Genomic DNA, 25,422 nt, shown 5'->3' with positions numbered 1-25,422 from the left:
CCTATCTAGATCCTTTGTCTTTCCTGTCGGTCTTTTGCAACAATACAAGGGTAGAAGTAATAGAAAATTTTTTCAGTATTTGTAGCCCTTGGCATCTTAGTTAATACTACCAACCAGCCTAAGAATTTGGGGAGATTAAGGCTTTTATGGTTTCGGTAACACATCCATATTTACACAGCTATTAAGTGGCAGTTATGAATTTACACTTCGTGATGTGCTGTAGATAAAAGGCCATCTTATTTCTCACTGTTTCCTAGTATTTTTTAACTTCTTGATCCTTTTTGGTTTACATAAAAATTTGCATGTTCTCCTTTTAAGGTTGACATTTCAAAAGGCAAGTCCCTTCTGAATGTGAAATTGTATATAGCATAATACTGAAAATACTTTCTGAAATTACAGTCCCAAAGAGTCTAATACCCTCTTTTCCTCACCTTTCTCTTTGGGAATAATGGATTTCTATTAAGACTAAGAAGTCATTCTGCCTGGACTGTGTCCTATCATAATGAACATGTGATTGTCACCTCTATCACAGCCACCTGCCTGTCTCCCCCCACCCCCGCCCTTTCTCTCAGTTATCCACATCTTTTAAAGATCTTCAAAAGATTCAACCAACAAAGCCTACTTCATTGGTTCAGCAATGTATTAGTATTATATAATAAACCTTTTTGGATCCTTAGGTATTTCTGATGTTTGCATCTTATGCCCCTGCTTTTCCTGCCCTCCTTCATCATGATTTCATCTTTCCTCTTTGCTTTAGGCGAAGGCATGCGATCCACAGTAGTGACTCTACTTCATCTTCCTCTTCTGAAGATGAACAGCACTTTGAGAGGCGAAGAAAAAGGAGCCGTAATAGAGCCATCAACAGGTAAGTGTCATACTGATGCCTTTTAAAACTACAAACTTTTTTTTAAGTGATGAGAAGGCTGAATAATTTGGGAATAAATACAACTTGACCAAATTTCAGAATTACTAAGAGGTTAACATATAAACCAGAATGCCATCTTGTTTGAAATACCTGTATTTGAAACTAGCAATAGATTTTTTTTCTTACACAAACATTGTATAGCTCAAAATGGTGCTTGGTTAACGCTCACTTGAGGAAATAACTTTTTTTTTTTCAAATATATTTTTTCTATTTATAATAATTTAATAGTACATTCTTATTGTAAAACTCCTTAGGAAAATTAAGGAGTTTACTCATTTCATAGCTTTTTGTAGTGTAAGTTCGTAAGTTCATATATAATTTCATAACAAGAATAATAATGCCCATTCTACAGATATGAGTGGGTGAGTGAAAAATGCAATGCCGCTATCCTAATAAAATATTTTTATAAAGTAGAAAAAATGGTCAATGAAACTATTAGAACATAAAAGTTGAAGAGGTATGCAACCCAACCATTCTTTGTATCCTAAGCTCTGTTCTTTGATAACATTAGATCTTCCCTGATGTGGTAGTCACTTGTTAACACGTGGCTACTAAGCACTTGAAATGTAGCTAATCTGAATTGAGAAATGTTACAATTTTTTTCAAAAATATACTCTTGGATTACAAAGATTTAGTACAAGAATATAAATTATCTCAATTTTGTAAATATTTTGTGTATTGAAACAGTAACATTTTAGATAAGTATATTATTAAAATTAGTTTTAAAATTTTGTTTAGTGTGTCTGATACAAAATTTTGACTTGCATTTCATTTCTGTTGGCAGCAATAAGTTGTTAGATCATCCACAACCTGTATTATTTAGGCTACTTGGATTTTTCTTTGCCTTCATTCCTAGAAATGTGCATCTAATCCTATGGACTTTATAGCATACAGTTACATTTCTATTAAGAATTATTTAAGAAATGCCTTTTAAAAAGCCCAATTGAAAAAATGTCCATCTCAGATTTCACAGTGTAAATTTCTTATGGAGTCTGGGGCTAGCAGGAGCTGGCCCTCGAGTGGTTCTGGAGTACTTTTACTCGTGTTCAGCTGTAGCATCTTTCTTTGCTTAGGTGTTCTGATGCGTCTCAGCCTCCAGCATGAGCCGTTTGCATTCTCCATCTATAAAACAAGCAGGTTCTTCTAGGTGTATTCTGTGTAATCTACCATAACTGTTTTTTGAAAGTAGCTAAAAAAAAAAAAAAAAAAAAGCAATGATTCATTCTTGCTTGACAGGATTGATGTGGGTCCAAATGCTTGGTGGACTGTGAATGTTTTGCTGAGAGGTATAGTAGCAGAGTTGTTGCAGGTCTGGAGACACACTGCTTTGGTTTGAGTCCTAGATATGCCACTTACTAGTTGTGTACTTTGGGCATTTTTTTTAAGGTTTTATTTATTCATAGAGACACAGAGAGAGAGAGGCAGAGACACAGGCAGAGGGAGAAGCAGGCACCATGCAGAGAGCCTGACGTGGGACTCGATCCAGTGTCTCCAGGATCACCCACTGGGCTGCAGGCGGCGCTAAACCGCTGTGCCACCGGGGCTGCCCTACTTTGGGCATTTTATTTAACCTTCTTGTGCCTCAGTTTTCTTTTAAAATAAGGGAAATAATAATACTCCTTAAGACTATTGTGAAGACTTAACAAATTATTACACATAAAGCCACCTAAAACAGTCTGGCAATAGTAAATACTCTGTATATGTGAAACACAGTCATTATAAAGTATATTGATACTGGATTCCCAAACATGAATTACTTTACGGTGCTGGTGGCATCTTGAACACCGGCCTTTCATTTGACTGTATATCTTTAATAATAAAACTTCAGAGATAAATATTTCCAACATTGAAGTTCTCAACCTAAAGAAGCAAATGAAGTTGAAATACATAACTTCACAATTGCTGTGTTTGAAATTTAACTTTTTAATTTTTAAGAAAAATTTCCATATTCTAACATGGAATTTGGGGGAGAAAGGTGAACTGATGGGTGTTTTTAAAAATCTTTTCTAATTAGGTGCCTTCCACTAAATTTTCGGAAAGATGAATTAAAAGGAATTTATAAAGATAGAATGAAGATTGGAGCAAGTCTTGCAGATGTCGATCCAATGCAACTAGATTCTTCAGTGAGTACTATCTTGAAATGTATATTTGAACATATATACTGTTTGTTTTAGTTTAGTTTTAAAGTTAAAATAACCAACTTCCTTTAATTCAGAAACTTTACAGACCTTTTTGTTTTCTTTTCAAATCTTCAGTCTACAGCTAAAATGCTGTTACTCAGTTGACTGTGTATGGGTTGAGTATAGTTTAGGGATGGAGTGACATTTTAACTTTGACTTCATATCTGAGAATGTCTGTTTCCCTTCCATTATCAGGTACGATTTGATAGCGTTGGTGGTCTGTCTAATCATATAGCAGCTCTAAAAGAAATGGTGGTATTTCCATTACTTTATCCAGAAGTCTTTGAAAAATTTAAAATTCAACCTCCAAGGTAATTTAATTTTAGCCAAAATCTGGGCTGTGCTATTGTACAGAAAGATAACACTTCTTCGTTGACATTTTTCAGGTCTATAGTAATTTGTTATGCTTTCCTGGGTACTTTGAATATTTTTAATTTCTTAATATTTAAGTTGAAAAATGGTTTCAGAATTGATTCTACATGAAAAGAAAAATAATTTCCACAGCTTTTCATACATTTAGTGAAATTCTTCCCCATACATATTCTTTACTTTTTTCTTTCACTTTTAAAAATTAGTTTCGAATTTATACCAAAGTAACATATATACATAGTTTTTAAAGTCATATAGTACTACTATTAGTCTTAAAAAGGAAAAAGATGGTAGTAGTCCCTTCTCTTCCTCTTCCCACTTTCCAGAACCAACTACTTTCAACTCCTGTTTACCTATTTAAATACATATTTAAATGATACTCTATACTGTAATCTTTGGTCTTTCTGTTTTAGACAATCTATTGATTTCTAACATGAACATTCTCTTTTGCTTTCCTCACCCTCCAAATATACACATTTTTTTTTCCCATCCTCATATGCTCCTGGCAGCTGCTTTACACACATAGAATAATGTTGAATCAATTTTTAGTGTGTGCTTTATGATCATATAAATATTTCTTACAGCTAAGACTACATTTTCCCTCTTTTACAACCCTGCTCTTTCCCCTCAGCTTTAGTACTGTTTGCCAGTGTGTGGGGTTTTTTGGTTGTTTTTTTGTAATTAGTTTTATATGTACTTTTCAGTTCATGCACAGAGTCTTTGCTAGAGATAAAACTCCTTATTACAGTTAAACATATAAAATAATTTCTTGATTCTTCCTTATTTTTCTAGACTCATCTTAGAACTTTGTTTCCTTGCTCCCATCCAGACTATTCTATTCTTGAAGCACAACTAAGCTTTGGGATTTCTCATCACAATCGATGGGATTTCCTTCATTTTTCAGTGCTGGATACCTGCTTCCTGGAATCAACTAAGACCTTTTTTTTAAGATTTTTTTTTTTTTTTTTTAATTTTTAAGTAATCTCCACACCCAACATGAGGCTTGAACCCACATCCTGAGATCAAGAGTCTTCCACTCACTCCACCAACTGAGCCAGCCAGGTGCCCCTAAGACCTTTTCTAACAGCTGTGTTTTGATGGACTACATTCAAGGAATATCCTGAGAAAGAAAAAGAGTGCATAAGAGGTTATTTTTACTTTCTTTTTGAGAGTGGTTGTGTAACCACACTCTATTGATGGGGCTTTTTTCCCCTACCACTTTTCATTGTACTATGAGTTTACTATGTGGAAACATGTCCTTGATTTCTGGACAAGTTTTTTTTATTGCTTCTTCAGTAACTTCCACTCCCATATTTTCTCTTCCCTCAATTCATGTCAGTTGAATGTTGGACTTTCTAGATTAATCTTTCTTTTTTTTTTTTTCTTATTTTCACCTCTTTTAGGGGATTTCCTTAAGTGTCTAATGATCCCTGGCTCTCTGTTAATATTTAAGAGTGAAGCTTTTCTTAAGATTTATTTATTTGAGAAAGCACACACACAGGTGTGCACAGGGCCAGAGGGAGAGGATCTCCAGCAGACTCTGCGCTGAGTGCCCCACCCCTATGGGGCTTAATTTCGTGACCCTGAAATCATGACCTGAGTCAGAATCAGGAGTCAACCACTGAAGCAACTGAACCACCTAATTTGTCCCACAAATTAGCTTTCTTATTGGGTGCTTTATTTAGCTTTCATATTACCACATTTTTTATCTTCTTCCTTTTTCTTCTAGTTTTTATACCTTACTCATTAACCCATTTTTAAACCCTAATCACTTGATTCCTTTGTCCTTATGCAACTTTTCTTCCTGAATCATCCTGTGCAGAAACATTGATTTAAGTAAACTTTTTTTTAAATTACTAAGCTTTGGACGCTTGGGTGGCTCAGTGGTTGAGTGTTTGCCTTTGACTCTGGGCATGATCCCAGAGTCCCTGGATCAAGTCCCCCATCGGGCTTCTCCCTCTGCCTATGTCTCTGCCTCTCTCTCTATGTCTCTCATGAATAAATAAATAAATCTTAAAAAAAAAATAAAATTACTAAGCTTTTTCTTTTTCATTATGAAAGTTATGTATACCATACATCAATCACAGTTAAATATTGGTGAAGTTAAAGGTTTTTTTGCAAGGAAGTTATATTAAATAATATTATAATACATATTACTGCTTATAAGTATTGGAAGTACCTAGTTAAGATAATTTAGTAAATTAGTCTAGGTGGGTGGGGCCTGTCATGACCCAGCCTTTCCCTCAATTTTCCCTCTCTGCCCCCACTGTGATTTGCCACTGAGGTCGCAGAGCTGTCAAGAGGGGCCTGAATGGGCATTTCAAGGACCCAAGATTGTCTAAAGCAACAAGGAAAATGGTGGAAAATTCACCGTCCCCATTGCCACAAAGAGCAATTTATGGTTTTTTTTCTTAAGCTCCCAATTTGGCTTTATATACTACATTTTTTGTGGGTTTTTTATTCCTGAATCTTGGCTAACCTGCTTAGGCTAAACCTATTGGCTTCAGAAATACAGGGCAGTTGCATTGCCTATCTCCTCCCACTACTGTAGTGATTATTTACTCTTACTCGAGGTAAACATGATGAGTACCTCTGTCCACTCAACAACATTCATATAATCACAGATAGTTAGTTATAAGCTAAAAACCAACAGCAGAAGAAATGCCAAAAAGAGGCCATCCCAGTATTAAACAGATGAAATTCCTATTAGTGAAGGAAACCAAATGTTCTTCCTTGCAGCCGAAGAACTTTATGCCAAAAATTGGTAGTATATAGACTAACACCTGCATTTATTATGTTTTTGATGTAATAATTTTGATCATATTTGTTTTTGTTTTTAAGTATTTAAGAGAGGGAGAGAAAGAGCAGGAGGGAGGGGCAGAAGGAGAATGAGTCTTAAGCGAACTCCACGTTGAGCATGGAACCTATCTCATTGCTTCCTCTGTGTGAATCCTTAATTACATCTTTAAGATACAGCCCCACAGATGACATTGTTAGCTCAATAGATACATTTTAAAAATCTGATCCTTTCTTAGCTTTTGAATTTTTCATTTATTATTCCTTTTTTTTTTTTTTTTGGTATTTTTTTTTTATTGGAGTTCGATTTGCCAACATACAGCATAACACCCAGTGCTCATCCCGTCAGGTGCCCCCCATTCCATTCATTTTTAACAGTTGCTTTGTTTTTTTTCTATCTGCATTTGATCATATCTATTTCTTATTTTTCTTTTATATTTTATTCTTTTAATAGATTTCATCTAGTACATGTGAATTTTTCCCCACAATTTTCATTTTGTCATTTTTGCTTTTCTGAAATTTTCTGTAATGTTACTTTTCTTTTTAATGTTACTTTTCAAGAGGAGCTGTATGATGATCTGAAATTGATTATTTCATGTTACTTTGGTAGCACTTAATCTTTGACATGTTCTATTTCTATACCCTTTTTACAGTTCTAATAAGAATTATGAGTATAGCCTATTTTTTTTTGGAATTCTATCTGAAGAGCAATGAATAACTTTGGAAATATGTTTAAAACTATAGATTACCCCATTACAGTGATGTCACCAAGACTGATTTCAGATTATTTACATTGTCCTAGTCCCTACCGTTCAAACACCACTTATTTCTTTAAGATTTCTTCTTTTATCTTACTTTCTTTTCTGTTTATTCCCAACATGTTTTCTTGCAAAACTTTTGGTGTTGTATTCCTGGCCCTGAGACCAGAGTTGTAGATGAAATCTGCTATTCTTTCCCCTGATATGTTACAAAAGTAAACTATCAAGTCTTTAAGCCTGACTTCTAGGCAAGTAATATGAATATAATGAGTGAATAAAAGCAAATATGTTTCAAATAAAGGGTTTTATTTCAATATTAATTTTGTAGTATTGATATTAATTTTCAAGTTTTAAGTTGTGCTTTGTGGATTGAAACATACAGTTGTCTTGTTTACTTTTTTATTCCTAAATTAACTACATTCATGAAATTGATTTCTGATTTTTAAATAGTCTACTTTCAATGTAGTACTGTAATAATACTTATTCTTTTATAGAGGTTGTTTGTTTTATGGCCCACCTGGAACTGGAAAAACTCTGGTTGCTAGAGCACTTGCTAATGAGTGCAGTCAAGGGGATAAGAGAGTAGCATTCTTCATGAGGAAAGGTGCTGACTGTCTAAGTAAATGGGTAGGAGAGTCTGAAAGACAGCTACGATTACTATTTGATCAGGTATGATATTAAGATTTACCTACATAGATCTATAGTCAATGTAGATGTAAGGATTAGATAAGTCTTGTATTTAATCACATTTCATAGAAATGAATTCAGAAGAATTAAACCAAATATCTACTTCTTATGGTTTATTTTCCTTTGTATGTCATGATAATACTGACCTTCGATGAACAGTTTTATAGGAGAAAGACAAAGGAATCATTAGATCTATGTTCTTAGGTCTCATATCTAGAGCATGACTGGTAGTCTCATACTTAGCAGCAGTGTGTTATGCCTCAGTATGTGGTTGAATATTAGTTCTGCCATAGTGTGGCTTTCAATTTCATATCCCGGATTGTATTGACAGCACATCGAGATAATGCATTCTGATATACCGAGGCATACTGCTGCAAATGCTTTAAAAATCTCTTTATAGTTTCTTTGAGTTTACTGAAATAGACTTTAAAAAAAAACAAAAACAAACTATAGTATCTTGCTAAACATTTTCCTATCCTTACCTGGAGGAAGGCTATGTCTTTGTCTTCTGGTCTTTGTCTTGTTTCGACAGTTAGTCTTGAATAGGTAATTTTGTGTCCCAGTAACTATAGCTGTATGAAAGCTAAGGTATCTGAAACCTAAGGTGTGTGATCAGTGGAGTATGTATTTTGAATATTTCCAATTGAGAATGCAAATAAAATTAAATTGTATATAATATTTTAGTTTAGATCCTTAAAATACAGTTCTTGGATTTACATTTAGATTTATAAATTATAAATAAAATTTTTATAATCAAGTTGAAATGAAAATGTATTAAAATGGTTCATAATAAGTCTGTATATTTGAAGTTTTTCATGATAACATGCAACCACTGGACCCTCTTTCTAGGCTTATCAGATGCGCCCATCCATTATTTTTTTTGATGAAATCGATGGTCTGGCTCCAGTACGATCAAGCAGGCAAGATCAGATTCACAGGTAAAACTTCCTTGATGGCACTTTCTGAGCTGTATTGATGCTGCATGAGGAATAGAATGTTAAGTAGTGAAAGGTACTTTACAAACCAATAGTTTCCCTTTTTTGGGTGGAATCCTAATACATAGTATGAAAAGAAAAAAATGGACCTGTTCTGCATGGCAAGATGTTAACAAGCACAGTATTAAACTCTTGGTTACAGGTTTAATTCATGATTACAAACTTAAAAGTCCACAGGCCAGTGAGGTGTAAGGCAAATGAAATGAGTGAGACAGGCCAATAGTAAGAGTGGGGCTACTGTTGGGAATGGGGCTGAGCATCTAATCCTGTGTGCAACCAGTTGTTTTTAGCCCCAACCTGTTACTGAAGTGCAGAAGCTGACTCAGACTTGAAAAATGAATTTGCTCTCTTTCTTAAATGTTACATTCAAATTTTTGTGTTAGGTATCTTTTAAATGCTGCCAACCAATGCAGGTATTTTTAAGACACTGCCTTGGCTAAACAAAGTATGTCTTAGTGCATGACTACTAGTTTGAGATTCAAAGATTAACCTAACTCTTTCAGTTTTAGGATGGGAAAACTCTACCTCCTCTGTGAGCAGCTGACTGCCCAAGGGGAGGGGGGAGCCTGCTTCAACTTGAATCTAAATTACTTTTAATCCTAGTTCATCTTCAGATTTTCAGAACTTCTTTTTAGCTGGTCTCATGTGTTATCCATAATTGGTTAATTAATTTGGAATACCCTAAAGCAAATGTTTGCATGCCTTCATATAGGCCAGTATTGTTTTATTTATTCCAAATAATATAAAAGGGAACAAGACATAAAATGTGAGTGATAGATAGGTCTTTATTTTTCTAATACATAACAATATTTACTGTAGTCTGATGGCCCTCTTTGACTTGATGCTACACAATTTCATTTGTTGCCCTCAGTAAATTAAAATGTTAAATACTATAGTAAAAATAGCTGTGTCTAAAATATCCTACCAGTAATCACATAGACTTTTTATACATGACACATGTCATCATCAGCCATACTATATATTCATTATGTTAAACTAACTGAGTGCTTACTCTGTTTTGGAATAGTTCTAAAAGGAATTGGAGAGAGATGCCTGGGTGGCTCAGTGGTTGAGCGTCTGCCTTTGGCTCAGATCATGATCCCAGAGTCCTGGAATCAAGTCCTACACTGGGCTCCCCAAAGGGAGCTGCTTCTTCCTCTGCCTATGTCTCTGCCTCTCTCTGTGTCTTTCATGAATAAATAAATAAAATCTTTTTTAAAAAGGTGGGGGGGATTGGAGAAATTTTAGCAACAAAATTTATAGCACAGTTTAGAGAGTACATGCCATCTCTAATACATACATGTATTTTTTAATAAAGGATAAGTGACATACACTGTTAATAGTTTAAGGTGTTAAAACATAGTGATTCAGCAGTTCTATACACTAAGCTATGCTATCATACCAGGATAAGTATAGTTACTATCTGTCACCATACAACATTATTACAATATTGATTACATTCCCTAAGCTGTACTTTTCATCCACGTGATTTATTTTATAATTGTAAGTTTGTACCTCTTAATTCCCTTTGCCCATTTTCTCATCCCCCAAAAACCTTCCCTCTGTCAATTACCAGTTTGTTCTATATTTATGGTTCTGTTTCTGTGTTTTTTGTTTTTGTTTTTAGATTCCACATATAACTGAAATCATATGGTATTTTCTTTTTCTGACTTCACTTAGTATGACATCTTCTAGGTCAATCTGTGTTGTTGCAAATGGCAAGATCCCATTCTTAATGACTGAGTAATATTCCATAGTATACATGTATAGCACATCTTCTTTACCCATTCATCATCAATCAATGGCAGGTTGCCTCTGTATCTTTCCTATTGTAAATAATGCTATAATAAACATAGAGGGATTTTATATATATATATTTGAATTAGTGTTTTTGTTTTTGGGGAGTAAATAACCAGTAGTGGAATTACTGGATTGTAGTATGAGTTGGGATTTTGGGATTCTTGGGGGGCACTGATATTTTTACTTTTAATTTTTTGAAGAACTTCCATACTGTTTTCCATAGTTGCTATACCAGTTTACGTTCGCAGTAACAAGGTACAAGGGTTTTCTTTTCTCCACATCCTTGCCAATGCTAATTTTTTCTTTTTGATATTAGCCATTCTGACAGGTATAAGATGATTTTTTTTTATTTTAAGATTTTATTTATTTGAGAGGGGCAGAGGGAAAGGGAGAAACAGACTCCCCATTGAATGGGAAGTCCATATAAGATGATATCTGATTGTGGTTTTGATTTGCATTTCTCTGATGATTAGTGATATTGACCATCTTTTCATGTGTCGGCTGTCTGTATGTCTTTGGGAAAACGTCTATTCTTCAAAGAATGTACTCTGCCCCATTTTTAAATCAGATTTTTTGGGGGGGTTGGTGTTGAGTTATAGAAGTTCTTTATATATTTTAGAAATTAACACCTTATCAGATATATCATTTGTAAATATTTTCTCCTATTCAATAGGCTGCCTTTTCATTTTGTTGATGGTTTCCTTTGATTTGCAAAACCTTTTTATTTTGCTGTAGTCCCAATAGTTTAATTTTGCTTTGGTTTCCTTTGGCTGAGGGAGATATACCTAGAAAAATGTTGTCAAGGCTGATGTCCAAGAGATTATTCCCTATGTTTTCTTTAAAGAGTTTTATGGTTTCTGGTCTCATATTTAGGTCTTTAATCCATTTTGAATGGATTTTGTGAATGGTGTAAGAAAGTGGTCCAGTTTCAAAGATTACCAAAGCAGTCCGAGAAAGAGGAAAGTTGGAGGTGTCACAGTCCCAGATTTCAAGACATGCTACAAAGCTATGGTGATCAGAATGGTATGGCACTGGCACAAAAATACATGATCATCACAGGATAGAGACCAGAAATAAACCCACACTTACAGGGTCAATTAATCTGTGACAAAGGAGGCAGGAGTATGCAATGGGGACATGGTGTATAAGAAGTAGAATAATAGTCTTTTTAGTAAATGGCTTTGGGAAAACGAAGTGGCTACATTCAAATATATATATATGAGAAAATGTGCAAATTTTGTTTTGAGGTTTTGTTTTGTTTTGTTTTGGGGGGGACGTTTAACCAAAGACTTAAACAATCTGAGCATAAACATTTTTGTTAAATATTTTTTTCTCCCTCTGCCTATGTCTCTGCCTCTCTCTGTGTCTCTCATAGAATAAATAAAAATCTTTTTAAAAAAAAAAAAGTATTTTGGGGGCAGCCCAGGTGGCTCAGCGGTTTAGCCCTGCCTTCAGCCCAGGGCGTGATCCTGGAGACCTGGGATCGGGTCCCATGTCAGGCTCCCTGCATAGAGCCTGCTTCCCCCCCTGCCTGTGTCTCTGCCTCTCTCTCTCTCTTTCTCTGTGTCTCTCATGAATAAATAAATAAAATTTAAAAAAATAAAAATGAAAAAAGTATTTTTAAAAGTTACATGACTTTTTTGTTAGTAATAAGGTAATGCAAAGAAGTAAGTTTGTGAATGCCTTAGAAAATATGATTTTTTAGCCTATGATTTTTTTTTTAGCCTTTACTTTGAATTGAAAATATTAGTATGAACTCACAATGAATATTTTTAAGAAAAAAATGGTTCCTAGCTCTAAACACTTAAAAAGGCCTAGGAGCTATTACAGTCCAATAGCAGTTCGTACCCCTAGCACCCTAAATGTAGTCTCTACATACTAGGACACTTAGGAGAGATGGTGGATAATAGAAATGAGTCTGGAAATAAGCACGACAAGCAGGCCTGGACTATCATGGAATTCCTGGAAGCAAGGAAACAAAAACTACTGGGGTCACATCAGAATGAAATAATCAATTTTGAAAGTATTTCCACTGCCAGGACGGGATAATTTTTGAGCATCAAAAATAATGACTACAAGAGTAAAATGCATTAAATACATAAAAATTGTTAGTCTTTAATCTCTTTTTTAAAAAATAAAAACCTAATTGGTCATTCCAAAGGATGCTGAATAAAATAGTCACTCATTACTCTGAAAATTGATAAAACGAATCATGCATTTCTTTTTCCTGTCCTGTAACTATGATTCAGGTCATGATTCAGAGTAATAATTGATGGAGTAACATTGTTCTTCATAGGAAAGTCATCGTTTTTATAAATGGAAAGGAAATTACTGAAATAGAAAATCACCATTTCACAACCCCTGATGAAATAGTGGATCTAGATCTGTGGTTTTCAACTGGGAGTGGATTTTCCCTGCTGGTCCATGGGACAAATGTCTAGAGACGTTTTTGATTGTCACAAAGTGGAGGATGTGGGTGGTACAATATTGGTATCTACTGGATGAGGACCACAGGTGCTATTAAACATCCTGCAGTACAGAGGACAGCTCTGCTCTGTACACTAGAGCTCTGTACAACATTTGGATGAGTTATCTCATCCAAATGTGTTAATTGTGCCAAGAATAAGAAACCTTGATCTAAAGATTAATTACCAGCAGCTGCAAAAACAATGAGGTAAAAAGGTTGATAGTGAAGTTTATGAGAAATGTAGTAAGCTCATAAGACCTCACCTAAACCTAATCCCCTAATCTTAAATGAGAAATTGGCATGTGCCTCCTAAATATACAGTAGCAAGTACATGGTTTACTCCTCTGATAGAAGCTATCCCAAGTAGTTCAGCTTGCATCTGCTAAGCTTCTAGATCTAACAGCCAGTTCATAGGAAATATGAAAGATAGAGGACAGGTTAAATGACCCTATGAGGAAGCAAACAGCCCAATCCAGAATTTGGGGAGGAAATTTTACAAGGCAAATGACTCAGTTTCTTTAACAAATAAATGGCATGGGACGCCTGGATGGCTCAGCAGTTGAGTGTCTGCCTGTGGCTCAGGTCATGATACCAGACTGGGTATCATGGGATTGGGTCCCTCGTCGGGCTCCTAGCAGGAAGCCTACTTCTCCCTTTGCCTATGTCTCTGCCTCTCCCTCTCTGGGTCTCTCATGAGTAAATAATTAAAATCTTTAAAAAAACAAAAATAAATGACATGAAGGAATAAAAAGAAAGGAAGGTTCGATGGGAAGTGTTTAGGATTTGAGGGACATTTGACCAAGTGCAGTGTGTGGATCTTTGCTTAAAAAAATCAAACATAAGATATTTTGAAACAATCAGGAAAATTAAATATTAAGTGATATTAAAGGATTACTGTCAGTTCCATTGGTGTCCTAGTACTGTGGGAGTTGTGCAAAGTCCTTATCTCAGAAATAAATACATGAAGTAGTTAGTATGAAATGTGTATGGATTAAATGATCTGTGTGTAGTTTCTTGGGTTTTCTTTCTTAGAAAACTATTGGGTTAAGTCAGAAAAAAGGACACTGATAATTGTTGAAAGTGGGTGATGAAGGGGTGCCTGACTGGCTCAGTCAGAGGAGCACATGACTTGATTTTCGGGGTCATGAGTTTGAGCCCCACATTGAGTGTAGAGATAAAAAAAATGGGGTGATAGAGATGTGGAGGTTGTTTTACTATTCTCTATCCATAATTAAAATGTAATTAAAGTTCTGTTTTTTTAATACTTTATGTATATTCTATTTGGGGGTTCTTTGATAATGTATACACAATGGAACATTTTTTAGATATAGTTTGCCTCGTTTTTTTTTTTATATTTTATCCTTTTGGGATAAACTCTCAAGTTCCTATGTGAAGTTATGCTTAATGAAATGTCTTCTAGGATCCATTTGTGGCATTCTAAAGACCATTTATGTTTTTCATTGATTTTAACCTCTATGCCACTTAGTATGTTATTTTACAGTTTTTAAATCTATTAGAAGTAATGGCATGCTCTGAGAAAATTTGTTCACATATTTATTAAATCTTAGCAAAAGTAGAAATAATACACTCAGTATTATATGTTTAATCTCTCTTATTTTTACATTTAGTTCCATTGTTTCCACCTTGCTAGCTCTTATGGATGGACTGGACAGCAGAGGAGAAATTGTGGTCATTGGTGCTACCAACAGACTGGATTCTATCGATCCTGCTTTGCGAAGACCTGGTCGCTTTGACAGAGAATTCCTTTTCAGCCTACCTGACAAAGATGTAGGAATTTAACATTCAAATTTTGACAGAATATGTTGCCCATATCATGAACAAATCTTGGCACAGTGAAAATTTGAAGATTGAATTTTGTATGTTCTGAAGCAAAAGTCATATGTGATTAACATCAAAACATGTATGCATGTATTTTTAGGGAGGCATTATTTTATTTAAAGAAGTTGAATTTTTTTTTATCCTTTTTTTTTCTTTTTAAATAAAATAATGCTTTCCCTAAAAATACTCTTTAAATTTTCTCAATTTGAGGAGTACCTGGGTAGCTCAGTCAGTTAAGCATCCAACTCTTGATTTCAGCTCAGGTCATGATCGCAGGGTCATGAGATTGAGCTCTGTGTTAGCAGGGAGTCCACTTCTCTCCCTCTGCCCCTCTCCCCACTCGTTCTCTCTGGAATGAATAAATTTTAAGAAAGTTTTGGGGGCCATGGAGGAGGAAAAACTGAATGACGAAAATCAGAGATGAAAAAAAAAACCATGAGAGACTCTTAACTCTGGGAAACAAACTGAGGGTTGCTAAAGGGGAGGTGAGTGGGGGATGAGTGGGTGACAAGCATTAAGGACGGCACATGATATGATGAGCACTGAGTGTTATATGAAACTGATGAATTATTGAAAATACATCTGAGGGATCCCTGGGTGCGCAGCGGTTTAGCGCCTGCCTTTGGCCCAGGGCGCGATCCTGGAGACCCGGGATTGAATCCCACGTCGGGCTCCCAGTGCATGAAGCCTGCTTCTCCCTCTGCCTATGTCTCTGCCTCTCTCTCTCTCTCTCTCTCTCTCTCTCTCTCTCTGTGTGTGTGTGTGTGTGTGACTATCATAAATAAATAAAAATAATAAAAAATAAAAGAAAAAAATACATCTGAAATTAATGTACTGTAGGCAAATTGAATTTAAATTTTAAAAAAATCTACAATTTTTAATATGTACCAGAATGAATACTAGTCCTATCATTATTTAATTTCTCTCATACACATTTATGGTGACTAAAACTTGAGCACTATAAACATAAGTCTTTTTATTTATTTATTTATTAATGAGAGATAGAGAGGCAGAGATACAGGCAGAGTGAGAAGCAGGCTCCATGCAGGGAGCTCGACGTGGGACTCCATCCCGGGTCTCCAGGATCACACCTTAGGCTGAAGGTGGCGCTAAACCGCTGAGCCACCAGGGCTGCCCCAACATAAATCTTTAACATAAACTCCTTAAATGCTTTTACAAATACATCTTTTCATTTTCAGTGTTTCATATTTTTATTTTAATAGGAATTGATTTCTTTATTTTAGATAATTATTTTAAATTGAAATTATTCAAATCTGAATAGCACCCTGTTATAAAAAAAATTTTAATTGTTCTCATTTATAGGCTCGAAAAGAAATTCTTAAGATTCACACAAGGGATTGGAATCCTAAACCACTGGACATATTTCTAGAAGAACTAGCAGAAAACTGTGTTGGTAAACATTGCTTTAGACATTAAAAGATAAAATGCATGCATTTCAGAGATAAAACAAGTTGTAGTTTTGCAAATTATGTTTTAAAAAAATACAGGTTATATTTGTTTCTAATCTCTTATTTGTGGCATGTTTTCTTTTTCCAAAATCGGGGATATTAAATAGAGATACTTGATGAACTAGCTGTTGGAGAATTTGAAAGCAAAGTTAGAAAATAATATGCAGTTTACATTCTCCTAGTCATTGTGTTAAGCATTCTGTATATACTATTTCAGGAAATTCTCTTATCAGTCATGTGAGGTAGGTAGCATTCCCCCTATTTTACAGAGGTGGAAATAGCTGAGAGGGCATAAATGATTCTCCAAAGATTATACACGTAGTAAATGATAAATTGGAATTAAAACCTCATCTGTCTGATTTTAAAACCCTTGTTCTTGACTGCTGTGTTGTACTTAAGTGTTTGTATATTTCACTTGTAAAAGTTGGTAGATTTGTTGATGGTTATTACTAGCATTATAAGTTCACTGGGTGATTGAGAGATTTTAGTTAGCCTTATTACTTCTAAGCATTTTCCTACTATATTGCTGGGTTCATTTTTAATTTTCTTTTAACCATGATCATGCTAATTAATAGGATAAAGATACTCATTTTAAAAATTTTTTGGTTGCCTTGGATAGGATACTGTGGTGCAGATATTAAGTCGATATGCTCTGAGGCTGCTTTATGTGCTCTGCGTCGACGCTACCCACAAATCTATACTACAAGTGAGAAACTACAGTTGGATCTCTCTTCAATTAACATCTCAGCTAAGGATTTTGAGGTAGCTATGCAAAAGATGATACCAGCTGCCCAGAGAGCTGTGACATCACCTGGGCAGGCATTGTCTACTGTTGTGAAACCACTCCTGCAAAGCACTGTTCACAAGATCTTAGAAGCCCTGCAGAGAGTATTCCCACATGCAGAAATCAGAACAAATAAAGCATTAGACTCAGGTATGAAACTTGATTGGCCATTTAAGGTTAGTTTTCATAATAAGTAAAGCTAAATGTTTTATAAATCCCAGAAACGTTTCTTTAGAAAAGATCCTCTTCAGGGCATCTGGGTGGTCATCATTTGAGCATGTGACTCTTGGTTGCAGCTTGGTCATGATCTTGCAGTCATGAGATCAAGCCCTGTGTCAGGCTCTATACACTCAGCCTGGAGTCTGCTCAAGTTTCTCTTTTCCTCTTCCTCTGCCCATACCCCTTACTTGTCTACATACATGCTCTTTCTTTCTCAAAATAAATAAGTAAATCTATTAAAAAAAGAATAATAAGAGCCTTTTGGAAGCAATTTAGTCATACTTTGCCTGAATATTTGAAGGAAATTTACTTCACAGATTGCCCTCAATTAAAATTAATTTAAGTTTGAAATGGCATTTTTATATTGTTCGTATCTACACAAATACTTGTGATTCTTAAACAATTTTATTGTACATTTCATTCATGTTCATTGATTTGCTAATTAAAGCATTTTGTAAACATTTGCTTTGCAATCCAGAAAAGTTACTAATGTGCGATCTTTTTGTTTTATAGATATTTCATGTCCTCTGCTAGAAAGTGATTTGGCATACAGTGATGATGATGTTCCATCTGTTTATGAAAATGGGATTTCTCAAAAATCCTTTAATAAGTCGAAAGAAAATTTTAATTTTCTTCATTTGAATAGGTATATTTCCTGTGCAAATGAATATATATAATTTTTTGGTGTGTAAATTCCCTGAAACTAAAAGATGGTGCTTGTAAAGATAAAAGATGCTAACTGATCTTTTTCTAAGTTAAAATATCAAGTATTTTTATCATGACAGTTGTCACTGTAGTAGAAATTTCACTGTATAAACTATTCCTAAAATCTGTGGAGGCTGATATTTTCCAAAAACCATGTGAACCATGCTGTTATGGATTGACCAGCTGCGCAGTCAAAATTTTTGCCTTAAGAGAGTTAAAAATTTATTACTTGGGAGGAAATTTTAAGTTTTTGCTTTTTTCTAAAATACAGCTAAATTTCTTTCAGAAATGCATGTTATCAGCCTATGTCCTTTCGACCAAGAATATTGATAGTAGGAGAACCAGGCTTTGGGCAAGGTTCTCATTTGGCACCAGCTGTCATCCATGCTTTGGAAAAATTTGCGGTGTATACATTAGACATTCCTGTTCTTTTTGGAGTCAGTGCTACATCTCCTGAAGAAACATGTGCCCAGGTAATTCATTGTTGCCCAAATAAGCTGTAAGAGTATCCAGGCTTCATAATCTAGAATTGCCTTATGCTTTTTGAGCTGTGTTTTCTTATTGTTCCGATTCCTACCTCCAGGCTTATGACACAGAACTATATGTAATTGCTAGTCATTAAAGAGTATGGGTTTAAAATCACGTTTCCACCATTTAATATCTGTTTGACCTTAGGGAAGTTGTTAGATCTCTGCCATGTTTTCCCCATGTGCAAAATGGAGGTAATATAGTACTAACCTTATGTGGCTGTTTTGAAAATTAAGTGAATAAAGTTCTTAAAACAGTGACTGCTACATGGTATGTACTCATTCTGCTGCTTCTGTTTTTGCTATTTTCATGTTAAAAGTTTTCACATGTAAAAGTTTTATATTTTTATATTTAACACAAATCATCTAGATCTATTAAGGTGTTTTCTTTCTAATTGCTTGAAGCAACCATGTTTTCCTAAAAATGAGACTTTTATAAAACATTTAAAAATAAGATCATGAGACTGGGGGAAGCATTTTAAAAACTTGAGGGTTTTATATGATAATTCCAGGAAGTTCCAGACTAATCAAGCATAATTAATTTAATGACTCTTCAACTGAGTATAATTTATTTTTCCCTCTCTACTAGATGATTCGTGAAGCTAAGAGAACAGCACCAAGTATAGTCTATGTTCCTCATATCCACTTGTGGTGGGAAATAGTTGGACCAACACTCAAAGCCACATTTACTACGTTGTTACAGAATATTCCTTCATTTGCTCCAGTTTTATTACTTGCAACTTCTGACAAACCCCATTCTGCTCTGCCAGAAGAGGTAATTTGAGGGGGAAGGAAATCACTATACTTTAAAAAGAGACTTATTAAGAATTTATTGTAGAGGCACCTGGGTGGCTCAAGTGGTTGAGCATCTGCCTTCACACTCAGGACATGATCCTGTGGTCCTGGGATCAAGTCCCACATTGGGCTCCCCGCATGGAGCCTGCTTCTCCCTCTGCCTGTGTCTCTGCCTCTCTCTCTCTCTGTATCTCTCATGAATAAATAAAATCTTAAAAAATAAAAGATGAGAAATCTAATTTAGACTATATAAAAAAAAAGAATTTATTGTAGAAATTTCAAGTGCTACAGAGATGAATAAAAGGATATGGAAGAGTTTTCTTACCAGAAATGCTGTGTTAACTATGTAGTGTATAGACTTGTTTGTTGGACAGGATGATGTATATATATGTGTATAGTAGGGCTACATTATAAATATTTTTCTCTTACAAAAATAGGGGTTATATGTTGAATACTATTCTGCAATTTGCAGAATATATGTGTGTGTGTGTGTGTGTGTGTATATAATGTGTTTTTCAGTACACAATCTCATTCCTTTTAAAAGCAGCATGATTTTTCCACTGTCTTCATGTACCAGAATTTATCCAGATTCTTGTTTATAGGTATTTTGGTGGTTTTTTAGTTTTTTTCTGTTGAACTGTTACAGTGAGCATCCTTGGGTTTTATTTTGTATAAGCATTACTGTGTGGATTTTTCTGGCATCCGTTCCTAAAAGTGGAATAACTGTGGCTTAATCAAAGAGTACACACATATAATATTTTTGACGTCACTAAATTACTTTCAGGTTTGTGCCTGTTTAGACAACTACCAGTGACACAAGTTCATGCTTAATTGCCTGGCACAATCCTTTATTTTTCTCAGGTCTCTACCCAGGTGTCACTTTGGAGAGGCCTTCCCTGATCAGTTTCTCAATTTAGTGACTAGCTCCTCTGCCCATCACTCTCTTTTCCCTTACTCTGTTGTTTTTATCACTCTCTGCCATTAAATATGTGTTTGTCTCCCTTAGAGAATATAAAGTACATGAAGCAAGACTTTTTCCTCCCACCTTTTCAATTCTCAGTACATAATCATATTGTAGGCTTCTATATATTTTGTTTTTATTTACTAAGTTTTTCCATACTTTTTGACATAATTGGTTTGCATTTTTTAGAATGTGAGTAGGAAAATAAGTTCAGATATATTTTTTTTAGTTCAAAAATTAAAGAGATATTTATAGAGTACTTATTCTTTGTCAAGCATAGTTCTTAGATACTGGGCATATAGCATTGAAAGATAGAGACAAAAATTTCTCTTCCTAGAACTTACATTATAATTGAGGGGAGAGAAAAATAAATAAAATATATAATACTAACCTATCGCTATAGAGAAAATTCTAGCTAGACAATGCCAGTAGAGTGTGATAGGGTCACAGTGTTAATAGTTTTAGGTAAGGCCTCACTAAGAAGGTGACTTTTGAGGAAAGACCTGAAAAAGGTAAGACAGTGAGTAAACCATTTGGGCATCTGAGGGAGAAAGGTTCCTGGCAGAAGAAAAGCAAGTGCAAAGACCTGGAAGCAAAAGTGTGTTTGGTGTGTTGGAAAAATAGTGAAACCAGGGTAGCTAGAGCAGAGTGAGTGAAGAGCAGAATTAAGGACATGAGCTAAGTCATCAAGAGGACAAAATGATGTCCCTGCTGGCTCTGTTTTAATGGTTGATTGTGAATTATTCAACTAAAAATTGAAAATGCTGGGAAATAAACGTCAAGTATGTGTTATATGTTATGGAGTCAAAGACCTCTGATTAGTTAATCTGGTTCTGGACTCTTCCATATTGGCTTCTTTATGTGGATATCCCACCTTTGTTGAGACACTTTCTTCACTATTCGGTTTGTTAGCTCTGACTCCTAAAAAATCTATTTATTTATTCTTAGTCTCTGTTTTGTAGGTACTATATAGAACCTGTTGAATCTGTTTTCATCATGACAACTCTTTGATATTTGAATACTCTGTTATATTTATTTGTATCTTCCCACTCTGACCCATGCTTCACATTAAACATTGCTTCTGTGATATGGTATATTCCTTAGAGATTTTTTTTTTATTTTTTATTTATTTATGATAGTCACACAGAGAGAGAGAGAGAGAGGCAGAGACACAGGCAAAGGGAAAAGCAGGCTCCATGCACCAGGAGCCCGACGTGGGATTTGATCCCGGGTCTCGAGGATCGCACCCCAGGCCAAAGGCAGGCACCAAACCGCTGTGCCACCCAGGGATCCCTCCTTAGAGTTATTAATACAAGTTTATTTCTCGATTGCTTAACTGTTCTACTCAGGTGACTACATTCAGGTCTATCCTCTCCCGTATAGTCGTTCCAGACATTGGGCTGAGAGACATTTCTCATTTTCATCACATGGCTTTCCAGTTTGCTTTCTCTGTACCTCACTGGAAAGCGTAACCCATTCATGTGCCTGATCTGAAAGATCTATATCATTTCCTCTCATGACTGTACCAACAGCAAGGGAGACTAGAAAGTATGACAGAACAGTGTGCCCAAGAAGAGGATATGGGCTTGATAATAGCAGGCTCTGCTACACAACACATGTTTTTCTTCAGAATTCTAGTCACTCTCCTGAATGTCTTTATATTCCTCTTGAAAAGCTGTACTCAGAATATATTAAGTACTCTAGCATTGTTCTGGTTAACAGAGTAAAGAACTACTATTTAGTAGCCATGTTATACCATTGGCTTATTGTACTCACTGTCAGTTAAAATTTTGTTAATCAGGGATCCCTGGGTGGCGCAGCGGTTTGGCGCCTGCCTTTGGCCCAGGGCGCGATCCTGGAGACTCGGGATCGAATCCCACGTCGGGCTCCCGGTGCATGGAGCCTGCTTCTCCCTCTGCCTGTGTCTCTGCCTCTCTCTCTCTCTCTCTGTGACTATCATAAATAAATAAAAAAATTTAAAAAAAAAAAAGAAATTAAAAAAAAAATTTTTGTTAATCATTTTGAAATTTGAAACAAAGTAAGTTTATACTCTTGATAACAAGACAAACTAGCTGAGTTGTGGGAGTTTCTTTTTGGTTGTTTGTTTGTTTGTTTGTTTGTTTGAGACCAGGGCAGACAAGAAGGGAAAATCTCCAGAAGGCTCCATACCCACCATGGAGCTTGATACACAGGACTCAAGTCTCACAACCCCGAGATCATGATGAGCAGAAATCAACAGTCAGACACTTAAACTGACTGAGCCACCCAGGCACCCCCAGCTGAGCATTCTTTCTATGGATGTAGGAAGATTGAAAAACAAGTCCTTTTAATCTAAGATCACTTTATCAAGAATATGGGAATTCTGCACTCAAAGATCTTTTTTTTTAAAGAATAGCTACTCTATTTTCTTAGGGTAGTATTTCCTAAACATATAATTATAAATTGGGTAAAGTATCCCAGTACTGCACTGCATGGTAGGGAGGAATGGGTACAGGACCGGGAGTTGTTAATTTTTTAAAAATGAATAATCTAATTTATATACATATAAATAAGCAAGTCCACTTTGAGCCTTTTAGTGGTTCTGTGATGCTGTCAATGTAGCATGTTCTATATAATAAATGAGAACACTGTGTGTACCATTTTTAGCTGCATTAAAGTCTGTCCATATCAGAATTGCAGTCAGAGTACCTATATGTATGAGCACTTAACAATTCAGCAGTATGGGGAAAGTGAGAAAGAATGTTATGAATAGATTAGAAACTTTCATGAGTCCATGAAAAACAAAGCAGTGGGGATTAGACTGATGAGGGTAACCACAGTTCAAAGCATGTGCATGAGAGGGCTGTATTGAAAGATGGCAGTAGTTTCTAGCTCTGAGTCAATGCTAGAAAGGAATTGAAAGAGCTCTTGGACAACTTTAAGTTAATTGGCTTTCTTCACTTTTGACCATGCCAATTAGCGGAGTTGTTCATCCTTAGCTAGAGCAGTGAGGATGATGGGCCCAAAGACTACTGTGTCAGCAGTCACTATCTATGGCTGCCAGTATCAGGAGGAATGGGGAGACCCTGTTGTCCAGAAAGAAAATTATAGGCACATTCTATTTCTAGTATAGGCTAGCTTCTTCATAATCACTGGATGTAGAAGCTAAAATAAACAGAAAAGGCATCTATGGGCAGAATTCAAAGGCAAAGATGAGCTTATAAATAAGCATTTGAGAAGGACAGCTCAATGAATAATCATATCCATGCATCACTTAACAGACTGTTGTAAAAAAGAACCAATTGGAGATACTATAAATGAAATAACTCCCCCCTCCCCCCAAATAAAAAGTCCATGAGGCTTTTGAAAAGGAACAGGCACAGATAAAGACTGAATTAGTGAGATGAAACATGAGATCAGGAATTCTTACAGTATATGGTACAAAAGGACAGAGATTTGAAAAAGAAGAGAAAAAGCTAAAATAGAATTCAACTCGGGTCTAACACCTATTTAGTAGGCCTTATGGGAGGAGAAAATTAGAAAATATTCACATAGTAAAACAGTTTGTAGAGTTAAAGAATACCTTACGTCCAGATGTAAGGGTTCCTGTGTTCTAACTAATGGATATAAAAAGGCCCACATCTAGATAAATTTTAGGATTTCAGAAGTACAGAGGAGAATTTTAAAAATCAACCGAGAGAAAAAATATTAGTAGGAAGGACTGAAAGTCAAATTGCTTCTACCTTCTCATTGTGAACACTAGCTACTAAGGAGACAACTGAGCAATATTTCCAAAGTTTTGAAGGAAAATAACTTTAGACTTATAATTTCCTTCCCAACAAAGTTAGCATTTGAGTGAAAGAACAAAACAAATATTTTATTTCCTTTTTTTTTTTTTGAGAGAATTCTAAGCAGGCTCTATATCTGGCACAGAGCCAGATGTAGGGCTCAGTGTCACAACCCTGAGATCATGACCTAAGCCGAAATCAAGAGTCAGATGCTTAACCGATGCTTAACCTGAGCCACCCAGGAGTCCCAATGACATTTTTGAATATGCAATTCCTAAGAAACTATTACTCATAAACCCTTGACTGAATTATTAAAGGATTATTTCTCTGAGATTTTTTTTTTAAGATTTTTAATTTATTTATTCATGAGAGACACAGAGAGGCAGAGACACAGGCAGAGGGAGAAGCAGGCTCCATGCAGGGAGCCCGATGTGGAACTCGATCCTGGAACTCCAGGATCACGCCCTGGGCCAAAGGCAGGCACCAAACCGCTAAGCCACCCAGGGATCCCTCTCTCAGATTTTTATTTGTAGAAGTTGCATAACAAAAGCAGTGAACAAAGAAAACAAACTTACTGTCACAAAATTGTGATAGAAAAATTTTTTAAGGAATGTGAAACTAAGTTGGTCTGTTGGTCTGAACTTGATAATGGCAGGAAGGACATAGGACATAGCAAAGGAGACTAAAGAAGTAAAAGCACATTCAGATTTTTGCCTGATACATAGAAATTGATTAACCTTAGAGTTTGCTAGGAAAGGAAACTTAGATATGTCTGTTAAAACTTGTAACAAGGGGTGCCTGGGTGGCTCAGTCGGTTAACCTGCCTTTGGCTTGGGTCATGATCTCAGGGTCCCTGCATATTAAAAATTAGAAATTAAAACTGTAGGATTTGGGCCAGCATTGGGAAATTGATGTAATAAAATCCATTAGATGCTTGTTTACATAATAATTTAGTAAATGAATTAGCAAAAATAGAGACATTTCTTAAATGATGTTGAGACAATAGGAAAAGCTTCATATAACATACTTGGAACATTTTCATATATGGAAAGGTGGAAGACCCTATAAATCAGGTTATTTAAATCTATGAAAGTAAACTTCTGTATGTCAAAGATAACCCAAAATAAAATACATAAGCATCACACAAGGAATAAACATGATTATCCTCTAATAATAATACTGGAAAAACAAGAGTGCCTGGGTGGATTGGTCAGTTAAGTGTTGCATTCAGCTCCGGTCATGATCTCAGGGTCCTGGAATTGGCCCTACATTGGGCTCTCTGCTTGGCAGGGAGTCTGCTTCTCCTTCTCTCTCTCCCCCTACCCCCACTTATGCTGACTCTCTCTCTCAAAAAAATCTTTAAAGAAAAATACTGGAAA

General features: G+C 35.5%; 1 protein-coding gene and 1 pseudogene across 1 annotated transcript in view; both read left to right on the top strand.

Annotated features, from left to right (window-relative positions):
- The window catches only part of ATAD2 (ATPase family AAA domain containing 2), a 64,168-nt gene that overhangs the window by 25,223 nt on the left and 13,523 nt on the right, over positions 1 to 25,422 (top strand). The window contains exons 9-19 of the mRNA XM_055314236.1: positions 758 to 865; positions 2,940 to 3,048; positions 3,301 to 3,416; positions 7,523 to 7,697; positions 8,565 to 8,653; positions 14,606 to 14,765; positions 16,140 to 16,230; positions 16,905 to 17,219; positions 17,802 to 17,934; positions 18,280 to 18,466; positions 19,110 to 19,295. Of these exons, the coding sequence (XP_055170211.1) occupies positions 758 to 865; positions 2,940 to 3,048; positions 3,301 to 3,416; positions 7,523 to 7,697; positions 8,565 to 8,653; positions 14,606 to 14,765; positions 16,140 to 16,230; positions 16,905 to 17,219; positions 17,802 to 17,934; positions 18,280 to 18,466; positions 19,110 to 19,295 (1,669 nt within the window). The remainder of the gene's footprint in view (positions 1 to 757; positions 866 to 2,939; positions 3,049 to 3,300; positions 3,417 to 7,522; positions 7,698 to 8,564; positions 8,654 to 14,605; positions 14,766 to 16,139; positions 16,231 to 16,904; positions 17,220 to 17,801; positions 17,935 to 18,279; positions 18,467 to 19,109; positions 19,296 to 25,422) is intronic.
- On the top strand, positions 5,830 to 6,242 carry LOC129502522 (phosphatidylinositol N-acetylglucosaminyltransferase subunit P-like; annotated as a pseudogene).

This window comes from Nyctereutes procyonoides, unplaced genomic scaffold (genome assembly GCF_905146905.1).
Source record: "Nyctereutes procyonoides isolate TBG_1078 unplaced genomic scaffold, NYPRO_anot_genome, whole genome shotgun sequence".
NCBI lineage: Eukaryota > Metazoa > Chordata > Mammalia > Carnivora > Canidae > Nyctereutes > Nyctereutes procyonoides.
Note: the sequence above shows the minus strand (reverse complement) of the source record. Positions and strands in the feature narration are given on the sequence as shown.